The 10356-nt window shown below is 40.7% G+C and overlaps 3 protein-coding genes across 8 annotated transcripts in view; 2 read left to right on the forward strand and 1 right to left on the reverse strand.

Moving 5' to 3' along the window:
- P2RX7 (purinergic receptor P2X 7) overlaps positions 1-3151 on the forward strand; it is a 30080-nt gene extending 26929 nt beyond the window's left edge. For both annotated transcript variants that reach the window (XM_036929286.2, XM_036929288.2), the window contains one exon: positions 726-3151. In XM_036929286.2, coding sequence (XP_036785181.2) covers positions 726-1223 — 498 coding nt within the window. In that variant the 3' untranslated portion in view covers positions 1224-3151. The remainder of the gene's footprint in view (positions 1-725) is intronic.
- The window catches only part of IFT81 (intraflagellar transport 81), a 192928-nt gene that overhangs the window by 159822 nt on the left and 22750 nt on the right, over positions 1-10356 (reverse strand). The gene's annotated exons all lie outside the window — the stretch shown is intronic.
- LOC118934109 (60S ribosomal protein L6-like) lies at positions 5087-6010 on the forward strand. Its single transcript, XM_036929298.2, has one exon. It carries the CDS (start codon positions 5107-5109, stop codon positions 5971-5973), a length of 867 nt encoding a protein of 288 aa, XP_036785193.2. The 5' UTR covers positions 5087-5106; the 3' UTR covers positions 5974-6010.

Raw genomic sequence — 10356 nt, forward strand, 5'->3', positions numbered from 1 at the left:
GCTTAACAACAGAAACTTATTCTCTGACAACTCTGGGAGCCAAAGTGTCAGCAGGGCTGTGCTCCCTCTGAAGGCTCTAGGGAAGGATCCTTCCTTGCCTGTTCCAGCTCCCGGTGTTTATTGCACCTGCCAGGACCTCCAGTGCAACAATGAATACAAGTGGTAATAGCAAGCATCTTCATCTCATTCCCTTCTCAGAAAGAAAGCTTTTTATATTTCACTACAGTATTTACTACAGGTTTTTAAAGATGCTCTGTCAGGGACCACAACAGAAGGGGTGAGGACTTGACAATATGGGTGAATGTTGAAACCACTGTGTTGTTTATGTGAAACATCGTAAGATTGTATATCAATGATACTTTAATAAAAAAAGAGAATGTTCTGTCAGATTAAGAAAATTCCCCTCTGTTCCTAGTTTGCCAAGAATTTTTTATCATGAATGGATATTTAATTTTTTAAAAATTGATTTTTTCTGCTTCTGAAATGATCGATGAATTTTCTCTTCATTTTGTTATGTGGTGAACTACATTGATTGATTTTCAAATATTAAGGCAATCTTGCATTCTTGTAAGAAAATCAGTTTGACTGTGATGAGTATTCTTTGTATTTATTGCTAGATTAAATTTGCTAATATTAAACTTATTAATAAAAGTTAATAACAAAATTAAAGCACTCAGAACCTTAGGGGTTGTAATTGCTAATGGGTTTGGAAACAACTTTTTCAGAGACCCCTGATGGACTTCACAGAATTGTCCAGGCTGCCCCTATCTCTTCACAACCTACCTCCTATTCCTGGACAACAAGAGGACATACAGCTATTGAATGAACAGGGGACTCCTAGATCAGGCAACATGCCAGACTGGTGCCAGTGTGGAAATTGCCTTCCATCTCAACTTCCCGAGAGCCACAGATGCCTGGAGGAGCTGTGCTGTCGGAAAAAGGCAGGTGCCTGCATCACCACCTCGGAGCCATTCAAAAAGCTTGTCCTGTCCAGACAGGTTCTAAAGTTCCTCCTGCTCTACCAGGAGCCCTTGCTGGTACTGGATGCAGATTCCACCAACAGCCAGCTGCGGCATTGTGCCTACAGGTGCTACAACACCTGGCGCTTCAGCAAACAGGACCTGGCTGACTTTGCTATCCTCCCTAGCTGCTGCCGTTGGAGGATCCGGAGAGAGTTTCCCAAAAGTGAAGGCCAGTACAGTGGCTTCAAGCATCCTTACTGATGGCATGAGGGTGAACAGTCATATTAACATTACCTTTGCTTGATCAAGGTTGAACTTCACCTGCAAAGATCTGTAGTCAAATTTTCAACTAAAGAGAAATGTGTTTTCCTCTCCTAGACTTCTGTATGTGTCTGGGAGCAAAGTGCACAAACAAACCGGAATGCCTCAGCATGGACCAAGAGTCACGATATTTGGATGTATTTATCAGTTCTGTCCCTGAGAAGCTGTGTACAAGATCCTAGGCTTTTAACCTCTGTACCTCAGCTACCTTATTATTATTACCCAACCTACTATTTCACAGAGATGCTGGGAGGACAAATTGAGACAGCATACATGAGCTTCCTTGTTAATGCATAAAGAGCTACATGAATGTAAACAGCTCATTATGAGGCCAGACTAGAATAATGTCCAAATATGAACAAACAGCTTGGTCCTGGTTAAAGAATGTAGAGCATTAAAAGTGGCCAAATATTCTTTGGCACTTCTCCCCCAGAACCTGAGAATTATGTTTCCTACCCTTGCCTTTGGATAATTCTGATTGCTTTATTCAATAGTGGAAGTGACACCGTGTCAGCCTCAGGGTCTTGGTCTCAAGAAGCTGGCAGTTTCCACTTCCTGTCCTTTGACAAGCCAGTCCCCAAGTAAAAGCCTGATTATCCCAAGACCATCCTTCTGTGAGGAAGCCCAAGCAGCCTCCTAGAGAGATACCTGACCAGCTCTCAGCTTTCAGGAAATCCAAGCCCAGTCTTGACCTGGAAGAGAAGAAGCCTTCAGATGATTGCAGACCCTGCTAACATATGACTACCACTGCATCAGGGACCCCAAGTGAGAGCTGCCAGTGAACAAAGTGGTTGTTTTGAACCACTAAATTTTGGGTTGTTACACAGCAACTGATACTGGGACAGAGAACAAGCCTGACTCATGGGAACATAGATGCTGCCCATCCATCCCTTGGTTCCAAGGTTCTTAGGGAGCCTGGACCACCCTTGGAGCCCCTCGGGGCTTAGGTTTCTATTTGGCAGTTCTAGGAGGGCTACAGACCAAATCAGGTAACCCACCAGACCAGCCCTGGAGTTCATCAAATCTAACTGCCCAGCTACCCGATACATTCCAATCCTTAGCATATTTCTATGAGTCAAAGTAACTAGTACTATTAAAAACTGGAAATGGCTGCCTTTATACCTTTAACATCCTGTACTTCGCAGCCAGTTGGAATGGATGCAGTCTGGATGCTACTTAAAAAGCAACCCACACCCAAACCTTTACAATTTTTATACATCAACTGCTAAGAATATGAAAATGGGTAGTCACATGTTTCAGGATCCTCCTGCAGGATTTTCTTTTCATGGTTTTGGTACTGGAACTGACTATTTCTAAACAACTGTGTAAAGACTACATAGAGACCACCATTCAATACTGTGACTGATGAAGGATCTATGAGTTTTTTTATACATACCTTAGATCTACCATTTTGATACTTTTTTAAAACCAGCAGCTTTCTATTACATTAATGTAAATATGAACAAAATGCTTCTTTTTGGACCCAGGATTTTATCTGGGCTCTTAAAATCAGGAATTAAGTAGGACAGACTGATCTTTCATTTTTACTACCTTTCAGAGATTATTTTTGAAAGGTGGATTATGTATGATTTCTTCAGAATTTCAAGTTTTACTCTGAGAATTCTACATCACAGCTACAGAGTTCCATCCTAATGACCTGAGTCCTATACCTTACTTTTTTGGTACCTTATTCCTAGCATGTTTTTTTAATTACCTCGTGGAGGTCCCAGATGGGGTCAAAATTTAGAATGGCAAATAATCACTGGATCCAGCTCCTGTTTTCCCTCACCTTCCCCACAGATGCTTTAGGTGAGAGGGTGATGTCTTATGTCAGCTGTGAGTAAAATGTCTGACACTTCCTATAATAACGTGCATCATGTTTGTATTCTTATTTTTAGTCTACTGCATAAAATAATGTCATCACCAAAGACATCTCAAGGAGAATCACGTTTTGTAGGATCTGTTTTCTTGTACTTAAATGCATTCATCTATTATGGTAACTGCACAGTATTCATTACTTCATTTTTGAATTGGTCAGTATGGGGAAAAACCCACACACATTTGGTGTCTGAAGTGTGATGAGTAGAAAAACAGGTTTTCTGTTAGGCATTCAGTAGAGACCAATGGTAGAAAAGGCTGCTGCTGTCATGGAGATATGAAGAGATGGACATTAATCAAATCAAACAAATGTAAACTTGCATCTTGTGGCAAGTATCATGATGAAGATAAATGATGCTCTGAGATTGTTATAAGGGAATTTGACCTCTTTGGGGAGATCAGAGAAATCTTTCCTGAGAAAGGAGCCTTTTAGTTGAAATCCAAAGGATATGTAGTAGATAACTAGCTGAATAGGGTAGGAAAGAGCATTCTAGGCAGTGATGCTAGCATGTGAAAAGGCCTTGAGGCAGAAAAAGCAAAGCCAGTTTATAGAACTTAATGGAGACCTGTATGCCTGCTGCATAAGTAGGAAAGGGAAGTAGGGAATGAGACAAGACTGGGCAGGCAAGCAGGGGCTGGACTGCACAGAGTCTTGCATGCCATGGCAAGGAGTTTTGTCTCTGTCTAAGAAAGACCAGTAGAGAGCCATGAAGGGTTTTAAGTAGGAGGCTGGTAAGATTATATTTGATTTTAAAAAAATCATTCTGGATAAACAGATTCAAGATGGTGGCATGAGAGGTGAGATGGAGAACTCCTCCCAAAACCACAAATAGTACAAAATATATTTAATTAATACAACTAACCCTAAAACAGCAACAAGAAAGAAGGCTGAACCAGACTCCATACAGACATCATGAACAGAGCAGACCTCACAAAACAGGGTAACGTATAAAAGCCTTAATCCGGCGGGACCCAAGCCCTTCCCCCACCCCAGCTCACTGGCGGGAGGAAGGGAAATGGAGCGGGGAGAGATTGGAAGCCTAGAGCTGCTGAACACCCAGCCCTGGAGGTCTGCTTTGGGAGCAGAAACCTACACTGTGTGGTGCTCTGGACGTCAGGGAGCTGGGAGAGGCGGAGTGCCTGAGAGACTGAGACTCCAGCCATTTGTGGAGGAGGGGATCCGCACCCGGCTGCGCTGTGTCAGAGGAAAGGCAGGTGGTCTGAGAGGCTTCCTAGCAGCGACAGGGCTGCTGAAGGGGTGGGGTTTGCACGGAGCTTGCTGCACGGGGGAGGGGAGAGCTGGACAAGGTTGTCTGGGTGCGCTCTGCCCAGCTGGTTGGGAACTTTCAGGAGCTTCAGGCGCACCATACCCCTGGCTGCCTACTCAGCTCCAAGGCCCCCTACTGTGACACGCAGCCTGCTGCGCCTTCCTCCTGGCCTGACAGCACTGGTCTGCAAACAGGCAGTCACTGCACTGGCGTCAGGTCAGCCAGGGGGAGGCCCCACCTACAACAGCTAGAGACACCAAGCACAGAGGCTAACACCTGTGTGCTCGGCCCACTGGCTCTGACTGGAGACAGGCAATGCAGAAGGGAATCAGGAAACAGATCTTTCCTCCCCCCAGGCACCAGCTCCACTCCCCTATGACCCCCAACCTCACTCTGGGGGCTGAGCAGCTCCAGAGACTGGAGCTTCTGGGCACTAGTGGGCACCACACAGAAATATGAAATGCCAAAAGAACATGGTTCAGACCAAAATCTCACAAACCCCAGAAAAAGGGCCAAGTGAAACTGAACTCACCAATCTTCCTGAAAGAGAGTTCAAAATAAAAATTATAAACATGCTTATGGAGGTACAGAAAATTTATTCAAGAACTCAGGAACAAATTTAAGTCGGAGATTCAATCATTAAGAAATTCCATATCTGCTCTTTCCCATCTTGCAAGATGGTGGGTGAAAAAGCTGAGAAGCCTAATGCCAAGGAGAAGAAACCTGAAGCCAAGAAGGCTCATGCTGGTAGCAAGGTTAAGAAGGGTAACCTCAAGGCCAAGACGCCTAAGAAGGGGAAGCCCCACTGTAGCCGAAACCCTGTCCTAGTCAGAGGAATTGGCAGGTATTCCCGATCCGCTATGTACTCGAGAAAAGCTATGTACAAGAGGAAGTATTCAGCAGCTAAATCCAGGATTGAAAAGAAAAAGAAGGAGAAGGTTCTTGCTACTGTCACAAAACCAGTTGGTGGTGACAAGAATGGTGGTACCCGAGTGGTTAAACTTTGCAAAATGCCTAGATATTATCCTACTGAAGATGTGCCTCGGAAACTGTTGAGCCATGGAAAAAAACCCTTCAGTCAGCATGTGAGAAAACTGCGAGCCAGCATCACTCTTGGGACCATTCTGATCATCCTTACTGGGCGCCACAGAGGCAAGAGGGTTGTTTTCCTGAAACAGTTGAGCAGTGGCTTGCTACTTGTGACTAGACCTCTGATCCTCAATCGAGTTCCTCTGCGTAGAACACATCAGAAATTTGTCATCGCCACCTCCACCAAAATTGATATCAGTGGTGTGAAAATCCCCAAACACCTCACTGACACCTACTTCAAGAAGAAGAAGCTGCGTAAGCCCAGGCATCAGGAGGGTGAGATCTTTGACACCGAGAAAGAGAAATACAAGCTTACAGAACAGCGCAAGGTTGATCAGAAAGCTGTGGACTCACAAATTCTGCCAAAAATTAAAGCTGTTCCTCAGCTCCAGGGCTACCTCCGCTCTGTGTTTGCTCTCACAAATGGAGTTTATCCTCACAAATTGGTGTTCTAAATTTCTTACAAAGAACCTGATTAAATAACTGATCCATTTCAAAAAAAAAAAAAAAAAAAAGAAATTCCATATCTAAAATGAAACATACAATGGAGGGACTGAAAAGCAGATTAGATGTAGTAGAAGAGATGGTAAATGGAATAGAAATTAGAGAAGAGGAATACAAAGAAGCTGAGGCAGAGAGAAAAAAGAATCTTTAAGAATGAAAGAATATTGACAGAACTGTGTGACCAATCCAAATGGAACAATATTCGCATTATAGGGGTACCAGAAGAAGAAGAGAGAGAAAAAGGGATAGAAAGTGTCACTGAGGAGGTAATTGCTGAAAACTTCCCCAATCTGGGGAAGGCAATAGTCTCTCGGGCCATGGAGATGCACAGATCTCCCAACACAAGGGACCCAAGGAAGATAACATCAAGACATATAATAATTAAAATGGCAAAGATCAAGGATAAAGACAGACTTTTAAAAGCAGATAGAGAGAGAAAAAAGATCACATACAAAGGAAAACCCATCAGGATATCAGACATCTCAATAGAAACCTTACAGGCCAGAAGGGAGTGGCATGATATATTTAATGCAATGAAGCAGAAGGGCCTTGAACCAAGAATACTCTACCTGGCAAGGTTATCATTTAAATTTGAAGGAAGGATTAAACAATTTTCAGATAAGCAAAAGCTGAGAGAATTTACCTCCCACAAACCACCTCTACAGTGCATTTTGGAGGGACTCCTATAGATGGAAGTATTCCTAAGGCTAAATAGATGTCACCCAAGGGATAGACAAAGAGTACAGAACATAATTCATAACATACAAAGAATGGAGGAGGAAGAAAAAGGAAAAAAAAAGAAACTTTAGGTTGTGTTTGTAATAGCATATTAACTGAGCTAAATTAGACTGTTAGATAGTAAGGGAATAACCCTTGAACCTTTGGTAACCATGAATCTAAAGCCTGCAATGACAATAAGTACATACTTATCCATAATCACCCTAACAGAAAGTTGTCTGAATGCACCAATCAAAAGACATAGAGTTAATGAATAGATAAAAATACAAGACCCATCTATATGCTGCCTACAACAGACTCATTTCAAACCCAAGGACATACACAGACTGAAAGTGAAGAGATGGAAAAAGATATTTCATGCAACTAACGGTGAGAAAAAAACAGGAGTTGCAGTACTTGTATCAGACAAAATAGACTTCAAAACAAAGAAAGTAACAAGAGACAAAAAAGGATATTACATAATGATAAAAGGGTCAGTCCAACAAGAGGATATAACTATTATAAATATCTATGCACCCAACATAGGATCACCTACATATGTGAAACAAATACTAACAGAATTAAAGGGGGAAATAGAATGCAATGCATTCATTCATTTTAGGAGACTTCAACACACCACTCATTCCAAAGGGCAGATCAACCAGACAGAAAATAAGTAAAGAGACAGAGGCACTGAACAACATATTAGAACAGATGGACCTAAAGGACATCTACAGAACACTCCATCCAAAAGCAACAGGATACACATTCTTCTCAAGTGCACATGGAACATTTTCAAGAATAGATCATATAGTAGGCCACAAAAAGAGCCTCAGTAAATTTAAAAAGATTGAAATTATACCAACAAGCTTCTCACATCACAAAGGTATGAAAGTAGGAATAAACTACACAAAGAAAGTGAAAAAGCCCACAAACACACAGAGGCTTAATAACATGCTCCTAAATAATCAATGGATCAATGACCAAATAAAAACAGAGATTAAGCAATATATGGAGACAAATGACGACAATATTTCAACAACACAAAATCTGTGGGACACAAAGAAGGCCGTGCTAAGAGGGAAATATATTGCAATACAGGCCTACCTCAGGAAAGAAGAACAATCTCAAATGAACAGTCTAAACTCACAATTAATGAAACAAAAAGAGGAAGAACAAATGAGGCCCAAAGTCAGTAGAAGGAGGGAAATAATAAAGATTAAAACAGAAATAAATTAAATTGAGAAGAATAAAACTAGAAAGAATCAATGAAAGCAACAGCTGGTTCTTTGAAAAAATTAACAACATAGATAAACCCCTAGCCAGACTTATCAAGAAAAAAAGAGAGTCTACACACAAAAACAGAACCAGAAATGAGAAAGGAAAAATCACTACAGACACCACAGAAATACAAAGAATTGTGAGAGAATACTATGAAAACTTATATGCTAACAAACTGGATGACCTAGAAGAAATGGACAACTTTCTAGAAAAATACAACCTTCCAAGGCTGACCCAGGAAGAAACAGAAAATCTGAATAGACCAATTACCAGCAAAGAAATTGAATTAGTAATAAAAAAATACCTAAGAACAAAACTTCTGGATGAGATGGTTTCACTGCTGAGTTTTATCAAACATTTAGTGAAGTCCTAATACCAATCCTCCTTGAAGTTTTCCAAAAAGTAGAAGAGGAGTGAATATTCCCAAACTCATTCTACGAGGCCAACATCACTCTAATACCAAAACCAGGCAAAGACACCACAAAAAAAGAAAATTACAGACCAATATCCCTCATGAACATAGATGCAAAAATACTCAACAAAATATTAGCAAACCGAATTAAAAAATACATCAAATACATCATGATCAAGTGGGATTCATCCCAGGGATGCAAGGATGGTACAACATTCGAAAATCCATCAACAGCATCCACTACATCAACAAAAAGGATGAAAAACATATGATCATATCCATAGATGCTGAAGAAGCATTAGATAAAATTCAACATCCATTCATGATAAAAACTCTCAACAAAATGGGTATAGAGGGCAAGTACCTCAACATAATAAAGTCTATATATGACAAACCCACAGCCAACGTTATACTTAACACCAAGAAAATGAGAGCTTTTCCTTTAAGATTGGGAACAAGACAAAGATGCCCACTCTCCCCACTTTTATTCAACATAGTTCTGGAGGTCCTGGCCAAAGAAATCAGACAACACAAAGAAATAAAAGGCATCCAGATTGGCAAGGAAGAAGTCAAACTGTCACTGTTTGCAGATGACATGATATTGTACATTAAAAAACCCTAAGGAATCCACTCCAAAACTACTAGAACTAATAACTGAATTCAGCAAATTGCAGGTTACAAAATTAATACACAGAAATCTGTTGCATTCCTATACACTAATGATGAACTAGCAGAAAGAGAATCAGGAAAACAATTCCATTCACAATTGCAACAAAAAGAATAAAATACCTAACCTAACCAAGGAGGTGAAAGACCTATACCCTGAAAACTACAAGACACTCTTAAGAGAAATTAAAGATAACACTAAAAAATGGAAATTCATCTCATGCTCTTGGCTACGAAGAATTAGTATTGTCAAAATGGCCATCCTGCCTAAAGCAATATACAGATTCAATGCAATCCCTATCAAAATACCTACAGCATTCTTCAATGAACTAGAGCAAATAGTTCTAAAATGCATATGGAATGACAAAAGACCCCAAATAGCCAAAGCAATCCTGAGAAGGAAATATAAAGCAGGAGGAATTATGCTCCCTGACTTCAAGCTCTACTACAAAGCCACAGTAATCAAGACAATTTGGTACTGGCACAAGAACAGACCCATAGACCAGTGGAACAGAATAGAGAGCCCAGATATAAACCCAAGCACAAGTGGTCAATTAATATACAATAAAGGAGCCATGGATATACAATGAGGAAATGACAGCTTCATCAACAGCTGGTGTTGGCAAAACTGGACAGCTACATGTAAGAGAATGAAAGTGGATTATTGTCTAACCCCATACACAAAAGTAAATTCAAAATGGATCAAAGACTTGAATGTAAGTCATGAAACCATAAAACTCTTAGAAAAAAATATAGGCAAGAGACATAAACATGAGCAACTTCTTCATGAACATATCTCCCTGGGCAAGGGAAACAAAAGCAAAAATGAAGAAGTGGGACTATATCAAACTAAAAAGCTTCTGTACAGCAAAGGACACCATCAGTAGAACAAAAAGACATCCTACAGTATGGCAAAATATATTCATAAATGACATATCTAATAAGGGGTTGACATCCAAATTATAAATAGAGCTCACGCACCTCAACAAACAAAAAGCAAATAATCCAATTAAAAAATGGGAAGAGGAGCCGAACAGACACTTCTCCAAAGAAGAAATTCAGATGTCCAACAGGCACATGAAAAGATGCTCCACATTGCTAATTGTCAGAGAAATGCAAATTAAAACCACAATGAGATATCACCTCACACCAGTTAGGATGGCCAACATCCAAAAGACAAACAACCACAAATGCTGGCAAGGATGTGGAGAAAGGGGTACCCTCCTACACTGCTGGTGGGAATGTAAACTAGTTCAAC

The sequence above is a fragment of the Manis pentadactyla genome, chromosome 14, assembly GCF_030020395.1.
Source record: "Manis pentadactyla isolate mManPen7 chromosome 14, mManPen7.hap1, whole genome shotgun sequence".
NCBI lineage: Eukaryota > Metazoa > Chordata > Mammalia > Pholidota > Manidae > Manis > Manis pentadactyla.